Here is a 21,703-nt window from a genome sequence, read left to right on the forward strand (position 1 = left end):
GCGTGGTCCGGCAGAAACTGCTTGGAAGATCCGATCTGCGGCAACGGGTGAGCCCGACACCTAATGTGGAGCACCCACGGGGACACATCTCAAAGAACCACCGTTACTACGGTGAGTAACCTTTCTTTATTTAAATATTTTGGGATGTTTTATACCTTTTCAAATATATTGATTGCAGTAACCACACAGAATATAACGTTTACAGGGGTCACTTTATTACACATATTTGCACTGTAAAAATAAGATTATTTTTCAGTTCACTTAGTACAAGTACTTCAGTGTAATCTCCTTATTGTGAAAGTTGAATTTACAAATGGAGAATTATGTACAAAAATAACTATACTCAAAAATAAAACAGGGTAAAACTTTGGAGACCACTAGTTCACTTAGTCCTATTTCTCGTTCAGCACACCAGGCACAGGCAGATGTTTGTTTACATTTGCTGGAACTAAGGCTGCCCACTTCTTGTTCGTAATATCATTTGACAATGAGAACAGGCTGTTGCATGGCACTGTTGTAGCCAGTATCGGAAAATGTTTACTGCTGTAGTCATATGTCCTTTCATGCTTCAGCCATCAACAGTGCACTGAAAACTGCAGTTAATCATGTGAGTTAAGTGCAATTTTATCTATAGCCGTAATTTATTTATTTATTTGAAAATGAGAAGTGTGCCTTGTTGGGGGAGATAAAGTTCAGAACAATGTACAGCTTCCTGAAATGAGCCAACCAAATAATTAAATAAAATGGTAGGACAATAGGACATATACGTGACATTTTGGCTCTCCTTTACTGGCTCGAATGAGAACCCATTGCCTCATTGTGTTGTGTTATAAGTTTATTTTATGTTTTTAATTATAATATTATTCTCTTCCAAGTACTAGAGTAGAGTTTTTGGTCTTTACTTACATAGCAGGGAAATCCAAATTTTACACTAAAAATACATTAGAACACAATATAGTGTTCAAGTTGGACAAATATTTTGTTATAAAATCAATGAATAATAATAGTGTATTTTTAGCAATTTTATTAATATATTGTGTGTGTTCAGTTTTAAACATTGTGTAAAGGTACAATGTTTTTCCCTATGTGAACACTGTTTTGTTATCAATATCTTTTGTTGCATGTATATGATGAGGGATTTCTAGCATTACAGTTGTTTTATAATAAAATGAAAAGGAATCAAAGGTTGTTTATAGTTTATATGTAAGTAATTAATATTAATTTTTTCTCAAGAACTGTTGTTAGTGGACCTCAGTGCCTACTGTGGCTGCATAGCAGGGCCTGCGGGAAGAAAGCTTGGGAACCTCTGCCTTAGAGCATATTATATAGCAGAAGTTCCCAAAGTGCATTCTGGAGTTCACTTGCTGATGGACCTGAGAGAGATCAGGCTGCTCCCAAGAGTGCTAGGTCTCCTTGTTTCCTGCAGAGAACAGATAGGCGAAAAATAAAATAAAAGTAGAAATTGCAATGAACTGTTGTTGAAAAAGCACTAGCCTTTTAGAATAGCACTAAAATACATAAAATATTTAGCTGTTGTTACTCTTTCCATCCAAGCCATTGCCCTAATTGGTACAGAAACTGCAGGATGGATGGTGAGTGTCCATGAAGGCAGTCTGTTTGTCTCATAACCTGGATGTAAAAAGAAGCAAGTGCTCTGTAAAGTAAACCGGTTTTTCATAGGATTATTTCTGGTGGTGTTTTCAATATGCTGAACACAAATGCATTTTATTTCAGTGAATAGGCATTCCACTAAACAGACATGTATGTCTGGAGTACATGAAGAGCAGATTTGGAACGTGCATTTGCATCAGTGAAACAAAAGATTGTGCTCTAGATGAATTCACAGCCTTATATTGAACATTGATTAAAATTGTTTGTACTTCAGCATGGGATTACGGCTTTTTTTTTTTTTTAAAGCAAATTGATTGTAAAGCAAGCAACATAAAAGCAAAGAGAATTTAACACAAATTGAGACATGTAAATTTATGGTGTAGGAAACAAAACTTGTCACCCAGATATGCAGTTTAAGGAAAAAGGTTTTAACAGCCTGTACAGCAGTACAAAATGTTGCATAAATTTGGGTAGAATAGAGGTGTAACAAAGCAAGCCACATACCACTTGTGAAGACATGCCAACTGTCTTAAGGCATTTTATTTGTCCCAACATTTCATGAAAACAAAGAAAGATGAATTCTTTGGCTCACCCTGGATTATAACCCTCACGGGATTTTCCTTTCTCAGTCTTTCACTGACTGCCCTCGGAGGAACACTGGCAGTCCTGCTGCCTAGCTGTGACTCACTGGGCGGGGTCTCTCACTCTTTGCTCAGGTTCCTTTCTATAATACTGATCTGAAGTTAGTGGACCTTTCTCAGGTACACTGATCATGCTCCCTCTTAAAGAACTAATGTCACTCATGTTTCCATGACCCATATATCCTTGTTAGTTATCTTGACTGACTGCAATTGAAACCTTTTCTTTCCTTGCTGAAAGCACTCTCCAGAGGGAATTGTGGACCTCATTGCGTCTAATACATTGTAGTGAGAGCAAGGAGAACGAAGGGAGACTGTTGAAAAACTCAGTGCCCACCTTTCATGCTCTTGACAATGTAAATGTGAAAACCACGCCAGGTCATATTCTTCTATGGACTAAGGAGTCTATATTTGTGATACTAAAACTCAGAGAAACTTACTGAAAGTTAAATCCAAGATTATTGTGTATACCATGTGATAAGCCAAGACTTTGATTTGGTGCTAAACTGTTTAGTTATTTTGTCCTCCCACTTTCTCCCTATTTGTCTGTTTTGGTCACTTGTCATTTCCTATCTGACAACATACTATAAATCATAGATTTTAAGGTCCTTGAAGGGCCATGGTTATTTATCTGGTCTGTTCTCTGGCAGAACGTAGGCATCCGAATTCGATAAAGTAATTAAAAAAAAGTCAGTACTATATGTTTTTTGAACTAAAAGATACTTTTAGAAAGACATGTCGTCTTGGTGAAAGGTTCTGAGTGTTTAGTAATCCAATACACTACCTATTAAAAGTTTCAAAGGTTAATTATCCTGGCTGTTAAAACAAATGGGAAAAAAAATAAAAGTACTTCTAGTTTCTCCAGCTCAGGGACAGTTGTCATTATCTGTATAAAAGGGTTTTGTTCATTTATGGGGCTTCTGTGTGCTACCATAGTATAAATAATGATAATGTATGAGACAAAGACTGTCCCACTGCCTACCCCCACCCTCGTTTATTGAAAGATTATGGTGCAGCACAGATTTAACTGTTCTTGAAAGCTTAGCTTCTTGGACTGCAGCTCTTCTGTATTTCAGAAGACATTTTGAGATAGTTTGTAATTTGGAGAATTTTTCGTTGGAATCCTCAATTCTGCATTTTAGTGAACTAATTTAAATTAGTTCTGAGTCCATAACTTGTTACTGAATGCTCTTTGTTACTTAAGGAACTGTATATTGAAACTGTATATCTCCAATTAATTGTAGGCTTACTCAGAGCTGTTCTCCTAAATCAGTGTGTACTTAAAACAGAACTGTTATTCATAAACCGAATAACATACTATACACTTTGGCTATGGCCACGCTACCATGATCTTTCAAAAGAAGATTTTCCAGAAGAGATTTTTTCAGAAAACCTTCTTTTGAAAGATTGCATCCATACACCGTAAGTGGATCAAAAGATCGATCCACTCTTTCGAAAGAGAGCGGCTACACAACACTCCAGCTGCTCTTTTGAAAGAACGTGGCAGGAAATGCTGAAGACAGGGTCCCATGGCGGGCAAGCCCCCTTCCAGGAGGTCCGACCATGCTCTTAATTAAAGGGTCCCTCCCAAACACCACCTCCCTGCACATGTGGAGGCCTAACTTGCTGCATGCAGCTTAGCAGAGCCTGTACATGGTCCTGAAGCTCACAACTGAGAGCCATGGATCGGCAGCAGCTCTGGACCTGGCTGGGCTGCTGGCCACCATCCTTTTGGCCGCCCTCCATCTCCTCCAGTGGCTGAGACCTGGCCCCAGGGCTCCCGACCCACCACACCTCTTCCTGCTCGGGCTAGCCAGTGCCTCTGGAGCTACCCCACCAGCTCCGACTGATGGGACCAGCTGGTTCCGGGTGAGTGAGATGATGTGTAGTGGCTACAGAATTTCTGCATGTGGAAGGAAACATTCATAGAGCTCTGCAGTTGGTTCGTCCATGCCCTCCGACACCAGGATACCTGTATGCAGCTTGCCTTGACCATGGAAAAGTGCGCGGCCATCGCTATTTGGCAGCTCGCCATCCCAGACAGCTACTTCTCTATGGGGCAGCAGTGTGGGGTGGGTAAATGGACTTCTGGTCTGTCTTATCTGAGGTAAGGCATGCCCCGCCTGCTGGCCCAGCATGGGGAGGGGGCTTCGGGGCAAGGGGGACCCTCAGGGTCCAGGGTGCAAGAGGAAGGGAGCGGGGCAGCCAAGTTTCAGTGGACTGTGATGCCCCACCCTTACACAGTCCCGCTGCTGGAGGAGAGGCGTCACATGTGGGGGGGGGTGTGACTGGAGGGTCTGGGAAGAAAGGAAGTTGGGAGGGCACTCCTTCATACACTGACAAGTGTCCTTGCTTTCTGTGTCCTGCAGGTTGTGACGGTGCTCAACCGAGTTCTGCTCCGAAGGGTCATCTGCATTGCGGACCTGGATGTGGCTGTTGTGGGTTTGCCACCATCAGCTTGCCCCCCATGCTTTGGCACGGTTAATTGCATGCACATCACCATCTGAGAACTCGACCACAGCACCGGTCCTACATCTATCAGAATGGTTACTGTTCAGTGGTGCTTCAGGCCTTGGTGGACTATAGGGGCCATTTCATGGAAATGTACATGAGCTGGCTGGGCTGGGCCCACAGTGCACAGGTCTTCTGCAATTCCAGCCTCTGCCAGTGGAGGAGGTGGAGACCCACATCCCCCAGTGGGAGCTCATGCTTAAGGACATCACCGCTGCAGCCTTGGTTCATGTGGCCATACACAAGCCACCCAGTCCCAACCAGGAGCTGTTAAACATCTGTCTCGGCTGGGCACGCTACCCGGTCAAGTGTGCCTTTGACCACACGAAGGCATGATTCCATTGCTTACTGACATGCCTGGATGTCAGGGTGCACAATGTCCCCCAGGTCGAGGGAGCATTCTGTGTGCTCCACAACCTTATGGAGGCCAAGGAGGAGACTTTCCTTTGTGGTGAACAGCTGAGGCAGTCCCCGGGTACAAGCAGCCTGATGTCTCCACCATGACAGGCTCCAGATCTACACCCACTATAGGTTCCTCCAGCCCGCAGCCTCACCCCTCCTCCCCATCCTCCCTTCCTCCTGTCCCCCCCAATAACGAGGGACATGGGGGTGCTGAAGAAAAGATGTATTTAAACTAATTTAAAATTTTTTCAACAAGAAAAATAATCTCAAAATAATTTCGGTGTACAGGAGGCACTATATACCTTGGGGGAGCATAGGGTGGGGGAGTGCAACATGTGGGAGCCCCTCCTGCTCCCAGGTGCAGGGTCCTTATCGGGTCTGACATGGGGCCAGGATCATGGAGCAGTAGCGGCATGTGGGTGTTCAGCAGACTCGGTCTTGGTGGTGGAAAAAGGGAGCGCGGCAGCTGTCAGGGTGGGACCCACTGTGGCTAGTATGCAGTGGGTGAGGACCCGTAAGGTAGCAGGAGAGAGTTTGTGGGGGGAGCAGCAGGGGCAGATGGGGGGCAGGAGGCAGGGCCAGCTGCGGTATGATGACTCTGCAGATGGTTCAGAATGTGACCACCATTTTGGCCCAGGCCGCCTGCTGCTAGACCAGGTCAGCCCAATCCCAGCACCAGGTGCCCCTCTGCCAGTTTGTTCTGGTGGCAGAGGGTGGCTGAGTGCATGGTAGCTTCCACATCTTGATCATCATGATGGTCCCTCTGGCTGCAGGCCCTCCTGGGCACTGGTGGTGGGGGTGGCCTGTCCCTGTCCGTCACAGCTCCTGGACTTCCTGGCTCTGATCCCCAGATGGGGTCAGCCAGCCCTGGGGGTGTGCTGGGCCTTGCCCGGCCTTGAGATTGCACAGCTGTAAGGATGGAAGGGGGAGAGAGATGTCACGTCAGTCCCGCAGCCCAGCCCTGACAGCCATGGGCGCCTACCCCTGGACGGCACTGCTATCAGGGGGGCCCTGTCCATGGAGTTGTCCTTGTACAGGGCCTCTGACTCTGATGTGCTGGTCAGGCTGGAGGGTCCAGGCTGGTTCCTGTCCAGACCTGGCGGCTTTTCAGGTGTGACGGGGAGCTTCTTGGGGCTCACTAGGTGGTTGGCTCTGCCCCATGGGGCATCTGGTCGCTGCACAAGGTAGCTGTGAGGGTGTGGGGCTGTGAGAGTTCTCTCCTTCCTGCCTCCACACTCAGCTTCCTGCCATGTGGTCACCGGGGCTCCCAGTGCCTCTAAGGCAGCCAGATGCAGGGAGCATAGGGCTCTGATAGCACTGGCCAGGGTGTCTGCACACTCCAGCTGGAGACCACGGTGGACTCCTCTTTTAACATAAGGTCCCGTGGAGTATCTACATACACTTTTTTGTGTGTGAAATAATGCTGTTCTTAAAAAGAAATCTCACAAACTCAAGGATCCACTTGAACTAAACAGAAATAAGATAACACATTGACACACCTAGAAACAAGAACAAAGTCCTAGTTAAATTGGTGCTGGGATGGTTTCTCTTTGGAGGTTAATCATTAGATTTCTTTGAATGCATTTGGGACCCTATCTTTTATTAACAAACTTGTTTTACTGTTTATCTAAAACCAACAGTACGATGTTTGTACAAAGTGAATGTCAACTCCAGTTAATGTGGGAAACTGGTGGCTCTCTCCTTAAAGAAGCAAATAGAACTTATATGTTTCAAGAGAGCGGTGGTCATATCAGAACACACAGGTCTGGGGAACTTCAGGATTGGTGTGTGTTGGGGTCATCTTGCTGATGATAAGGTTGGTGAAATCCACTGTGAGGCTGATGTGGTGGTGATAGATGGTCAGACCAGGACTGCAGCTCTGCACAGATATTCAGGATAAGCTGGTTGTGAGCAGCTCACATTTGGAGCTTCAGTAATACATCATTGTGAAGCAGCAGGGTTACATGGCAGGTTGTGAGACAATACACCACTGATCTAAATTGCATCCGGGAGTGTGACAATGAAGTAGTGCTTTCCTTCTGAAGAACACATCTTACCATTGTTGTGGAACAGTGGCAGCTCTCGTAAATTTTTGAGCTCTCCGTTTTGGAGTCTTGTCAATAAAATAGTAAAACAAACGAAATGATTAGCAAGTAAACAAAACTGTGAGATAAATAATTTGAGAGTTAGAGATTGAATAACTCCAAGAATGTCAATGGATAGAGCATGCATGATACCAGGATGTTCCATAAGTCTGGCCGCCTTCAACATGGCTAAGCTGACACAGATTTGCTAACAATACAGTCATCAAGGGCTGTCTGTGCCAACAGTGATTTGAGGCAGTGTGGCATATCCATGGTTTGCCTGGTGCTTATAGCCATATCCTGGTGGGTGCGAAGAGGCACTTCAGCCATATGCTGAGCAAGTGCAGAATAGTGGTTGAATGTGTCTTCCTCTGACTGGAGGCAAGAATGCTCTAGAACACACCTACATTATCATAACTTCTTGGACACCCCATTCAGCTTCAGCAGTGGAACCCTACAGGTGAATATGTACAAGAAAACCACAGAGTCAGTTAGCATGCCAAGCACACCAAGAGATCTGTTAACTGAGCTAGTACTCAAGACACCACAGGATATGTACTGAGGAGAAAGTTCAGGATACACACCATAGCAAGCTCAAAGTCACTTCCACCAAACAAGGACACTCCGGCAGAGAAATAGGTTGCGTCATGGAATGGACTGCCCAAATACCCTGAGATATTCTACTTCAATACGGAGAGGTTTCAAAGTATATATCCCCAGTTGTCACCTATCAGACCTGCTACAAAAATGTGTCCAGGAAAAGATACTACCTCGCCCATCTTGTCTTTCTCATGCCAGGATTGTACTACTGACTGATTTGTTTGGAATGTAGCATCTGTAGTGCTTATATATGTGATTAGAACATGATGTATATCTCACAATATTTATGAAGATGAGGCTGTATTTTGAGACCTTCAACAAATGAACCTCAGTCCCACAGGATCTGCTATGCATAGGGAGTACCTTCATGCTGAGCAGTGAAGTTCCATGGCACGTGTGAATTCTGTGATGCATTGGGGCTGTTGCCTGGTATTCGGATTTAGTGTTTATATGTACTTTAAAGAATATAAATCAATGTATAAATCATTAGCATTGTATCGATTTTCTTTCTGGTGCACTGACATAGGTGGAGAGTAACTCTGTGTAAGTAAAGTTGATCAAAATCACAACAGTAATAATCTCAGCTGATACAGAATGGGTAGAATATCTTAACATGCAGGTGTTCAGCATGCTATGTTATAACAAGTGCACGTTTCAGTTGAAACGTGGCCACACGCTTCGTAAGTTGTATATTAATACTTGCCCATTACATAAACATTTGGTAGCTGTAAGTGCTGGTTAGACTTTTGTCTGTGCTTGTCCACCATTTTGAAAAGTGTGATTTGGGAATTGAGGCTATGGTAGGCAAGATAGGGAATTGGGAGGTGAGCGTAATTGTGTTACATTGGGGTGGACTGTAATTTTTGGTGGGGAGACACTCCAAGATTTTGGGAAGTGATCAAAGGAGGTCACTTTTCTAAGGAGTGCAGGGACTGGAATGGAGGTTGGGTGCAGAAGGGAGCTTGGAGTAGGAGACTGAGGTGCGGGAGAGGTAGGGTGAATGAGGGTGTTGTGACCTGGGGCAGGGTATTGGGACCCAGGGCCTGGGAGATGGTATGGTGCAGGAGAGGATTCTGACATGTGGGTGTGATGTTGGAACAGGTACAGGGTCTGAGAAGGAGCTGTAACCCCGGGGATGGGGACTGGGAGAGTGTAGAGAGTTTGGATGATGAGCTGAGGTAGGGGATTGGAGTGCAGGGTCCAGGAGGGGATATGGATGCAGGAGAGGATTCTGACCTGGGGGGCGGGGTGTAGGTGCAGGGTCTGTGGGGGGGAGGGAGTTAGGGTGCGATCCCGGAGCAGGGTAGGGCTTCACGGACTGCTCCAGTCCCTCGCAAAATTAGCCCATGAGAGCTGAAAGATTCTTCTGGGGGTGGCGAGGGGCAAGTCACTTGAAGCTCTCCCCCACCCCCTCCACAGCTGTATGGGCCAGCAGTGGGCCAGATTAAAAGGCTTTGTGGTTCAGATGCAGCCCGGCGACTGTGTTTTGCTCACCCCCGTGTTACATGCTCCCCCAACTGAACTCAAAGCTAGAATTATGGACTAAGAAACCACGCTGTTATTTCACAGTATTCTTCATAATGCCACAGAGAGTAGCAGCTGTCTTATGGGCCAAGATGGTAAATTCTCCCTTGCTTTTTAAGTTTGGAAAACCTTCACCATTTTGCACACATCCTGGAATGCATGAAGGAGCAAGCGTTGTGATTCAGGCTGACTCCCAGGCTGAGCGGGCCCCTTCCTGCTTTTACCTCTCTCTTTCCCTTTCCTTTTTGGGTGTCCAGAATGATCTTGGTGATACCTTAACAGATTTACTGGGTCTGAGCCTTCATCCATCCCAACTCTACAGGTGAGTCTGTGGTGAAATTGGCCTTTGTGCTCACATGGGTGCTTGGAAAATGGTCCACTCCTTTGTAAAGCAAATAGATGTAGGGATATCACTGGATTTCTTATCCCTGGGCTCGCCTGGATTCAGCCTCTTTTTCTTGTTGTGTTGCTATCTGGTATTCTGGCTGTTCTTCTCACAGCTTCCTAGATATGTCTTCGATTTTTTTCTTTGTACTGTTCAGATTTTACTCACTTCAGCTCAAAGCAGCTTCAAGATTCTGATGTGTTTATATGGCTAGGTGACACTGATGCGCCATCATATCAGGAGCCATTGTACTACTGTTTAAAGCATGGGAAGGGGAAGCCTAGTAAAATAGCAATCTTTTGGCTCAAAGACACTGAGCACAGGGATATTTGAAGGTGCACTGTTTCTGATCAGAACTCAGAGCACAGTGCTGCAAGGTTAATGCAGTGAATAGATGCAGCCATGCACACCCAGAGTAAATTGAGGTATCGTAGTCCTTCAGTACCTCTATATAATCCCATTAGCTATCAGCTCTGAGTGGTTAGAGGACTGTGCTACTTCAACTTACTGGAGATGTCCACAGCTGCACCTTGTTTCCACACCTGATAATCACTACCTCATTTGCCTTACAGCTGAGGACAGTGGCTGCCTTGCCACATGGCAATGATAGCTTGTAGATGTGTGAATGTACATGGCAGTCTGGGGGAAAACTGGGCATGAGCATGAGCTTAACAGCAGTGGAGACAAGCTGAGTGTGTTAAATAGGCTGTTTTGGCTTCAAGTTTGTTTAAATCTTGGTATAAGTGAGGCATGAATTTTTCTGCCAGAGGCAACTGCCTATTTGATAAGTTAAATCACCCCTGTTTCTGAAAGCAAGGCTTTGTGTAAATCTTGTAAATAAAACAATTGCTGGTTAGTCAGACACATGTATGAGTTTTGTTCTGGTATAGTTGTCAGGGTTACAATTTAAAAAAAAAAAAAAAGGTGCGGGGGGGGATAGTTACAGTAGTTACACCAGTATGAACTGTGTCATGGTGGAGTTATGTGGTACGGCATATTCTCTTCCCTGTAAGTGAAATATATACCCCTACCTGTTTGGGAATAACCATACAATATTAAGAATCATTATATAACTGCATACAACTTTGTAACACAAACAGTGCCTGAAACTGACACCAATTTCAGTTCTAAATGGAAAACATATCTGTCAGTCCATGAAAATCAGCTAACACTTGTCAGAAGAAAGCACAGTACTCCTTATCTTAGGGTACATCTACACTAGGGCAGAAAGTCGATTGACTCTAGCTCCGCTAACAGCTAATGTATCAGAATCGACTTGCTTACCCTGTGTAGATCGGGGCTCTTAAGGCTCATGCCGACATTCCTTACTCCACGCAATAGCATGGAGTACCAGGGTCGACGGTTGAGCCCAGAGAGATCTTAATGCACACGGCAAAATTGAACTGTGGAAGATCATGGTGTGTTCGATTGGCTGATAAGTATAGATTCACCCTTAGCAGGCTTGTTGAAATAGTTCATACTTTGAAAACTGTGAAACTGTAGAGTTAGGATTGATTTTTGTGAGCTTATTGTGTTTTATTCATTTACACCAGAATATTTTCTTGATGAAATAACTTCTTGCAAGTAGTTGAACCTATAGTTACTTGTTAGTTGCTGGTTTGCCAAATAACTCCACATTAGATAGCTTCCAAGATGGTAATAATTTGTTGATAATGATCTAGTTGAGGTATTTCATTACTATAAAAGTCTCTATTCTTAAAGTACAATTGGGTCAGACTGTTAATTGGCATAAAAGAGCACAAGAGGGCAGTGTTGACCTCTTAAAATCTGGTATGACTCACAGGAACAAATTTTTCAAAGCTTCTTAGTACATCTTTTACATGATTCATAGCTGTATAGGAATATCAGATGCGGTGGAAGAGTGCGGTTTCAGAATTCCCTTTGTTTTTTGTAGGTTTACCACATCCATTCAGATAGTTACGAGACACAAAACCAGCACTATGGAAGAAGCTTAACAAAAGAAACAATAAAAGAAGGTAAGTGAATTAAAGTATGCAGAAGGATGTGCACATACATGCACATGGTACTAAGTGAACAGGCAATTTCAAACTCTAAATATTTTCTGTTCTCTTTTGGGTCCTTGTGTACTGGATAACCTGCTAGACCTCCAGTAGTCTGTGGCATTTGAATTAGTCTGTGATAGTCCCGGTAAACCTGAGCTATAACATTTGGCCTGAATAGCTTTGCAGATTGTGGTAAATGTCCTCAAACTTCTGTGAGTTTCTTGTGAACAGGGAGGTGCTTTCTGGTGGAATACAAATAAATTGTTCTGTGCAGATATGATTTAGAACAAATTCATGAGCATGTTAAATACCCAATGTATTTGCAAGATCATAGAACATGCTGCTGTAACTGTATGTTTACTTGCCTCAGATGTTGCCCTCCTTTCCTTCTGACCATGTAACTTAAAATTAACATATATCAACTTCCTAAATAACTGTAACATAAAGAATGGTGCAGTGGCTCTGGCACATTTCAGAATAAAATATTTCTCTCTAAAATTAGGCTCTTCAAACCTGGACCAGGTCAGTACATAAAAAAAGTTGCCACCATATGGTTTACTTCAAACCAATTTTTAATTGACACCTATCCATTTAACAAAATCGCCCCCACATCTGCACTAATATCTCACTTTTGGCATTGGAGAAACCAATGATTCTTTGAACATAGAGACCAGACTGCCTGCCTTGAACATTGCTATCTGCACAAAAAGATCAATGCCCATTGGTAGCGTGACATGGTTAAACACTTGTTTAACTAATTTTCTTGTTTCACTCGTTCCATGAATAAATTTATTTTTTCTATACTTTCAGTTTTATACTTAAAACAAATGCTAGATATATTGCCCGCCACCCACCTCAAAAAAACTCAACCCTCTGGCTGTGTCTACACTAGCTCCCTGCTTCAAAGGGAGCATGGTAAGTAAGGTGTCAGGAGATTATGAATGAAGTGCTGCGGTGCATATGCAGCACTTCATTAAGCTAGTTCTCCCCCACGACAACTTCAAAGTGTTAAACTTCTAAGTGCTGACTTCCGTGTAACCGCTGCTCACCTGCTGGTACTTCGAAGTGCCTGGGCAACTTTAAAGTCCCCTTACTCCTCAAAATTGTGAGGAGTAAAGGGGCTTCGAAGATGCCCACACACTTCGAAGTACCGGCAGGTTAGCCGTGGTTACACAGAAGCCAGCACTTAGAAGTTTAACGCTTTTAAGTTGTTGCAGAGGAGAATTAGCTTAATGAAGTGCTGCATATGGACCGCAGCATTTCATTAATAATCTCCCGACACCTTACTTACCATGCTCCCTTCGAAGTAGGGAGCTAGTATAGACACAGCCTCTGTATGGTAACTGTTTTTAATGTGATTTTTGATAATTGATGTGAACAGATCTGGTCCCTAAAACTTACCACTATAATAGAAAAATCATTCTTAATATTGATTTTAAAATGATACTTGCACTGTACCTTATTACTTATTCTGAAAGTTTGTTTCTTTTTTAGGAATGTCCAGGTTTTTTTATAATGGGCTCTGCTTGCGAAAAGATGCTGTTGCTGCCAGTATTCAAAAGATTGAAAAAATCTTGCAGTGGTTTGAGAGCCAGGAGCAGCTAAACTTCTATGCAAGTTCATTACTCTTTGTTTATGAAGGTTCATGTCAGGTGGCAGCCACAAGGTTGAGTGATGGCACATTAGGAGAAACGAGAGTGGTGCCTAAAGCATTGTTACAAGATGGAGAGTTGCTGGAATATAATAATAATATTCATGTAATAAATTCTACTGAGAATGGAAAAATAGAGGCCTCTGTTAGTAAAAGCTTGCCTAAAATTTATGCATTTCACAAAAAGGCATATTCAACAAGGCACCACAGTCAGATCTCACTGAAAGGCGAAAACCTAAAACAAGAGAATGAGTGGAAAAGCAGCACTTGCATCTCCCAAGAACATCTAAATGGAAATGTTATACCCCAACTGGAAAAGGTTTTCTGCCACACACCCACAGAGGTAAAGGAAAATGCAGATGTGGAAGTCCGAATGATAGATTTTGCTCATGTGTTTCCTAGTAACACAAAGGACAAGGGCTACATTTACGGGCTGAAAAATTTAATTACTGTACTTCAGAATATTTTGGATAACTAAATTCTTTCTTATAGGTTTCAGTGGGGGCCAATGATAAAAAGCAACAACATAAAGAATTTCTGCACTTGTAATGCTGTATAACTGGGTTTGTATTGTACTACATTTTATTTGTCTTTGTAATTTTGGTAGAAGGATTTAACTTTTTATACTCTTACTCAGGAAAATTAATTGATGGTTGATTAGTAATGTACAAAAGGATAAAATTCTTAGGAAGTTTGAGCAATGGTGATTGTAAAGAAGCAAATTAATGTAATGAAACATGCTTTGTCCAAATCAAAGGAAAAGTGTTATCTCCTAATTAATGGTTGAGGTAGCTCCCCCTAACTGCTTTAGGTTAGCTGATGTCTGCCCACCATGCCTTGACACTGAGCCATGTCTAAATTAACAGGCTATTGGAAGAAAACCAGAAGCATAGACTGATGTCCTCAGCATTGCCCTTGCGTGGTTACCACATTCTTAAAACTGGAGTAACCCTACAATGAGAGAAATCCTATTCACATGTTACATTCTAATTTAGCAACCAGCATATCAAATGGTGCTTTTAATGTAATGGTATGATATTGCTGCATTGTTAAAACTGGTAGGAAATTCCCCTTTCTCATGGGTAGCCCTTGAATTAAGTTTAGTCAACAGTCTACAATTTAATAAATGTGAAAGTATTATTGAAATGTTGGACTAAAGAATCATAAATGAAAAAGACTTGAATTTTATAATTTCCTGAGAGGTCTTTGTTTTAGAAGGAAAAAGAAATCTAGAAAACCCATCTTTTTTTTTTTTTAATGTACAGTTGCTAAGCCTGGTCAGGTATGTTTCAAAAGACAACTTTTAATTCCATTTTATCTATGGAATATATGCCATTATGAAGGTCTAGAGAACTTCCATCAGATGCCTTTGTTATAAAAATGACATTATAGGAAAAAGAAAAAGAAAACAGGAGAATGAGGGAGGAGAAACATGCCATTTTTTAAGGAAAAAATACTACATATTGAGATTTCCTCTGCCAGTTTTTGTGTTTTGTTTTTTAACATTCGGAATTCTGTGATAGGGTAGTGCCAAATAGAAGCCATAAGTGGTACATGCAGAGTAGCCCTTGTAACTGTAGGACCAAATTTAACCCTAGTGTAATCTGGCAGGGTTTATTTCACTTCATTGGAGTTGTACCTAATTACAGTAGGTATAGATTTGATCCTTACTTATTACTGACACACAAGGGAGCTATGTAATTTTGAAAGCAAACCTGGTTTTGTGTACAGGCAAAATTAAGGTTCACGTGTTAGTTCTGTGATGGAATGTCACAAGTATATTTTGTGTACCCCTTGAGATGCTGTTTATGCTGCTGCCCTAATTTGCATACATTGTCTGCAGTATGAAATCACACGAGAAAGAGATACTTAGAATGTTGTGGTCCATGCTGTCAAAGGCGCTTTCTGCTGAAGTTAAAATCCCATAATAAAATGGCTAGAAATGAACTCTGCTCTTGGAATTAAATATTTATTAAATCTGCATATGGATGTAAAGTGACCTTGCATCTTACTATAATGTTATGTGCTGTGCACTCATTTGTACAAATCCCTTTGCAAATTTTATTAGAAACAGGTTTTGTATTTTGGAAAGAGATAATTGCCTTTTCAGTCTAAGTAGTTTTTTATATTGGGCTGTCTTATCATTTAGATGCTCAAATATTAATTTAATTAGACGCTTAATAAAAGTACAACATAGGTTGTAAACTAAATTGTTTTTTTAGAAGTTCTTATGCGATAATACTTGAGTGCTAAAACAAGCAATTTTCAAGGCAAGAGATAGTCAAGCATGGAAAAAATAGTTGCTCAAAAGTAGGAAGATAGTCATTTTAATGGAGAATTTATGCAAAGTGTCATGAAGGCTAAAAGAAAATAAGATATTTTTATGTTATGGTGGCATGTCTTTTACAAGCTTAAATGTAAACTCTTGGATGCTCCGCAGAAGTTAGAAATATTGATTTGAGTCACATTCATTGGCAAGTTTCCTTTTTTTGCAGTTGTGATCATTTCTGTGAGTTAGTTTTGTTCTATCCTACAAGTGGTTAACACTATTCTAGTGTATTTATAGCAATTAGAGTAGTTTAGCTTGCTAATGACAGCTTTTCCAATTCTATTTAAAATGCTTCATAGAAAAAGCTATAGAAACCCCTGTCAGAGGTGTATTTGGGCTCTTACCTGTAATTCATCTCTGTTGCATGTTATTCCATTTGTGTGAGGGGAAATCAGATTTTTTTATTCCAAGAAACCTGTTTGTTGGAAAATTCCATCTTCTCCTAGTCCGATGTGTACACATTCCTTTCTGTACAGTAATATAAATGTTAAGTGTTCAAATGCTCTTTTAGTGTTGATTATGGCAGGCAGTGCACCTGAAATATTGTTAAATAGGTTATTTTAAATAAAATAATCTAAATATATCTTTTAACAGAAATTACAAATATATTTTCTATTAATTAAAACTGCAACAAAGAAGATACGAGTATTTTTAATCTAAAATTAGGTATAACTGAATGCTTGTTGTGGAAGTGCTTCAACATACTATCTACTGTGTGTTTAAGCCTACAAAATTACTGCATTCAGACTATTTTTGCACTGTTTAGGTTAATATATTAGTGTCTTGTATAATCCAAATCAACGTTTACAGTTTTAGTTGGAAATGTCGTTGGGGTCACTGAAATCAGTACCTTACATCTTTTGTTGGTAAACTGATGACAAATACTAATAGCAAACAAAAGGAAGACACATTGATCAGTATATGTGTGTTTTAATATTGATTCTTTTGGACCTAATTTTTCACATCTGTCTTCTCTTTACAATCCCTATATAGAGAATAGTTACTCTATAGTCTTCACTTAAAAATTAGTGAAACTTTTATGGGTATTTCAGCTAGGTAAAAACAAATAACCTTTGGTTGGAGTGATACCTGGACATGATTATCTGTTGACTAAGTCTGACTTAACGAGTATTTTGATTTAAGCAATAAGTATGAAAAACATTTAATCTAATAAAATAGTGGTCAAAAGGGAGAATTCATTAAAATTTTGCTTTAAATGTATGTTTTTGTGAATATAGTCTAAAGACTTTCTAGCTATGTGATTGTGGGAATTGTGTACAGGTTTACCTCATAGGAATTTAAATTGTATACATTTTTATAACAAAGCATTTACATTCTTGATATTTTTGAATACTAGTGGAATTTGTTGCATACATTCAAATGAAGTTGGAAATTATTATGCCAATATGAAATGTTGAATAATTTATTCAACTAGTTTTACAAGTTAAAATTATAAAATCTTCTGTATGAACAGTATTTAACATGGAGTGTGTAATATTCTTAAACTTTTTTTTTCCAAGTGTGCAGTTGGACTGTATTTTTGCTTCTACATAACACTATATTTCCATGTGAAGTTTAGAGACTGTCAAATAGGAAAGATTACATGATTTGGATTAACCGAGTAATCAAATTATTGTCATATTCAGTCGAGTGGTTTCCAAAATAATAACAGCATATATTGTATGCTTAGGTTGCCAATAATGTATGTCTTTTGTACAGAAAACTCCTGTACACTTAAGTGGAAGTTCTGGATAAAAATTATGCAAGATTTAGTCCATGATAACCCCTGCCCCCACCCCAAAACAACATAAAGACGTGGCATATTTTACTTGCAATCTAAAAACTTTTGATCGCCATTGAAACTATTTTAGCTTCTGTTTTAACTGGAAGTAATACGAAGTCTAGAAAGAGGAAGAAGGGGTAGAACCACTAACATGTTTGGTAGGGGCTAATGGTTTTAACTAGGTTTGTTATGACTCTTTTAGAGAGTCAGACTGGTTTAATAGCCTTCTATATAAATATGTCTGCATCTGCTATTCAAAACTATTATGTGCTTATTTAACTGTTTACACTTTCTTGCAATAATCTCCCTGGCTGAGTGCCTTCAGCTCCTGCTTTGATACCTTTGGTGACCTCATGTATGTAGCATCATAAGCACCCTAATGAAATGCTTTAAAGAGTATTTTGATGTTGTCATTAAAAATCCCATATCCATTTACCTAAGGTACACTTATAGGAGAGCATAGCCCAAATGCTTTAAATAATGTTGAAATCCAATTGTATTGCAAGATTTGTCATCACCAAAGTAATGGAATTGATTTTAAAATATAATCTGGTTGGAAACTATTTTAGGTTTTATGAAACTAGCTGTGTCTGTGTTTGAGAGAACCTTTCAAAGCATGGTGCATGAAAACAAGGCTGTTTTAATGTAATCAGTATTCAGTGCAGGGGTTGCGGTGGCTAAAATACTATAGCCAAAAACAGTAAAGATTGGTTGTATACAATGAGTGGGACATCTGCTCAATCAATTATAGGAAAAGTGAATTTTAGGAAATAACGTTATAATTTTATTTCATAAAGATGGCCCCCACATATTTGGAGTTTATTTTTGTTGGAAATGGCTTTGATTATATGAAATCCAACACAAATAAGGATGTTATGCAGAAGAGGGTAACCTGGAAATGTACTTTAAAATATCTTCTTGTAAATTTTATAAACATGGGAAATATTAATCTTTTCAATGAAAATAATAAATTTGCTATGAAGTAATGTTTTCCAATGATGTATATTGCACCGGAATATAAGTGAAACTAGAGTGAAAGAAGGCACTTTATTACTCTGGGATCTGTACTGGAAGATACATGAAAGCATGCGAAGCTGCACCTAAAGCTGTGGTATTAACTGGTGACTTTAAAAACTACAATGCTAAATTTATTGTACTTGATGAATGAATGTACAAAGTTTGGTCTCAGTTTCTTTGGTTCAAATGTCTAAATTATGTTACTCTATCTTCTTTAATTTGCATACATTTGACTGTGGTTCCTTTTTTTTATTATTGGACTGCAGGATGTATAACATCCATTATTTTATAGAAAAATCTAATATGCTATATACCAATTTTTTGTAATTTAATTCTGAGTGCTATTTAGGAAATTCTAATAGCTGTATATTTCGCAAATTATTAAAATTTTCAGCAAGTGATTTTGTATGTGGAATTATTTTTTATTAATATGAACTATTGCCAACAAACAAAAATCCGTACATTTATAGTCTTTTCCCCATTGTTTGTATTATTTTATTTTCCAATTTATTCTCATTCTGTTCATTTTTTACCAGATAGTATCTACAAGAAGGAGATTAGATATTTCGTAGAATGCAACACCATTGCTGGGAAAGTATTTTTTTCTCCTAGCCAGGCTTCCAGGAGTGGATGACCCATATCAGGACTAGGGAGTCAGCTCTTCTGAAATTGCTTTTCTTTTTCACCAGAAGGCAATGTTTCTTTACTAGGCAAAATAGCTACTTTCTGAGGGACAAGACAATGATGAGGATAGCAGACATCAATGTTTCTAACAAGTTCTTGATCTTTCAGGCCTAAATCCTAATGGCAAGGAAATTGACAGTTTGCAAATAAATACTAGACTTGTGTTTCAGAAGACTTCCTCTTGAATATCTATGTATTTAGTAGACCTCATGAATGCTTGTTCTGTTCTGGTCTGCCACTGTTCCAGCTAAACATTTAAAATAGGGTAGCCATGGTTTAAGCTTTTGTAGGCTTGGAGGGCATTAATGAAAATGATGAATATCTGTTAATAAAATTGAGAGGGGCATTTCAGCAGCTTTGTTGAAAGCTACAGGTGGCTGAGCCTTCCAGATCTCGCAAGTTCATTGTAAATCAAATAGAAATGCTATTCTGACTTAAAAATAGTTTGCAAAGTCAGTATACTAGAGCATAAAGTGGATTTTAAGGGAGTTAGGTCGATGTTTATAATGTATCTGTCTTCACTACAACTATCATTAGGTTGATTTTAAGGCATCCTAAGGTTGACTTTTCTGCTCCAGCTTTTTCATGAGGAGTAACACAAAATTCAACTTTACAAGGTCCTCACAATGTTATTTAATTAGATTTTATTGGCCTTCAGAAGTATCCCACGATGCCTCCAATGTGTCCGTTCTGACCATCACCTTTCAACAATACCAAAAAACAATTTTTCAATAACTCCAAATTGAAGCTTTTCAGCTTTTTATTTCTGCATTTTACATTTCTCAGGACTGGCCAACTAGCCTTCTAATGGTGTGTTGTCAGGGGTACACTGTAGAAAAGTGGTGCAAATATGCATTTAGCAGTTTTTCAACAGCAGTAGGGAGTGAGGGCAATGACATCAGATACTCGCAACCACTTGTGATGCATTTCTTTCCCATAACACACTGGCACAGAAACCCAGAATGCAATTGGGGGTGCAGGAACTGCAGGATAGGTACCCACAATGTGCTTAAACATAGTCAGACTTAGCAAAGGTAAGGGGAAACACTGTTGAATTTCCAAATGTGTGGACACTCATTGACTTTATAAAATCTAGTGGTATAAGTTGACTTTAATACATTTGACTTTATTTCCTAGTGTAGACGTTGCCTTAGCCATTTTGGGTATAGTTTACCTTTTAAAGTTACAAAAGATAGGATGCCGTGTTCTTTCTCAAACTTCCTACATTAAAACAATTATCCGTAACATACACTCAGAGGGGTTGCTGTGTTAGTCTGCAGCTTCACAAATAACAAGAAGTCCCGTGGTACCTTAAAGCCTAACAAATTTATTAGGGCTGTCAAGCGATGAAATATCTTGATTAATCGTGGGACTAAAATATTATTAGTGCACTTAATTGCACTGTTAATAATAATACTATTTACCCCGAATGCAGGGACGAGGGTGGGTGTCTGTTTGCGGAGATGCAGGATTTGGTGTGTATCTGTAACCCAGACGATTACTCAAAAAGGGTAACAAGCCAAAAAAAAAAAAAAAGAGAAACTAAAATGAATACAAAAGCATTTCAGGCATGTAGGGTGAAATTTTGGCCATTTTGTCAATAGGAATGTTGCCACGAACTTCAGTGGATCCAGTATTTAATATTTAGAGAATGTTAACTGGCTGAGAGATGGGGTTTAAGTGCAAATCGTTGCTAATCAAAAAATATTACATTAAATTTTGTATGTAAGGGATGAGCTACTCTGCCAGATGGGGAACAGGGCACCTTCCAATCTCATTAGTTCCTAGCCAAAGAATGGTGCTGAGGCAGCATCAGTCACACATCGTCATACACCTTGTTTAACTTTGGAAATTATCTGTTGGTTGATGAGGACTGTCGAGATTGGGGAATTGTTAACCTCTCCACCCACTCTGGGTAGCTCCAGCTAGCGCAACTGGAGGCGAGGCTCCCACTCCAGTCGTTCGGATCCTCAAGGACCTGAGGTGTTATGAGGGGCGGTGGAGACCCGGCGACGTCTGGTCACCCCGCCCCTCTGCAGACCGCCCCACCCGCCACTGGCAGGAGGACCCGGGGTTGTGCACGTACCCTTTCTGCTGTGGGATGGAACCTCCCCCTGGTAGGCAGTGGCTAGCTACGAGGGCGAAGTTTGAGGCAAGGGGAGAGGCTTCAGGTGCAAACTTAATAAACTATTTATTCAGCAATGAGCTGACAAGCAGCAACACTTAAGACAGTTCATAATAACAATATCTTATCTAGACACTTACAATTATTATTAAAAGATCCATGAAGTCAACCTGTATTTTGATTTTTATTGAACCGGAAGGCAAGGGTAAAAGGTTAAGAGAAGACTTCTAAGGTAAGAGGGTAAAGGAAGTTTGTGTCAGTTTAGTTCTGAGGAGGAGAAGGGCGCTATTCCTTCTCCTATGCCCTCCTACCAGGTCGCTACTCTGGCCTATTGG

General features: G+C 40.5%; 1 protein-coding gene across 1 annotated transcript in view; it reads left to right on the top strand.

Moving 5' to 3' along the window:
* The window catches only part of IPMK (inositol polyphosphate multikinase), a 72,668-nt gene extending 53,711 nt beyond the window's left edge, over positions 1-18,957 (top strand). Inside the window, exons 5-6 of the mRNA XM_075000312.1 lie at positions 11,671-11,752; positions 13,274-18,957. Of these exons, the coding sequence (XP_074856413.1) occupies positions 11,671-11,752; positions 13,274-13,908 (717 nt within the window). The 3' untranslated portion in view covers positions 13,909-18,957. The remainder of the gene's footprint in view (positions 1-11,670; positions 11,753-13,273) is intronic.
* The last annotated feature ends 2,746 nt before the right edge of the window (positions 18,958-21,703 follow it).

This window comes from Carettochelys insculpta, chromosome 7 (genome assembly GCF_033958435.1).
Source record: "Carettochelys insculpta isolate YL-2023 chromosome 7, ASM3395843v1, whole genome shotgun sequence".
Lineage (NCBI taxonomy): Eukaryota > Metazoa > Chordata > Testudines > Carettochelyidae > Carettochelys > Carettochelys insculpta.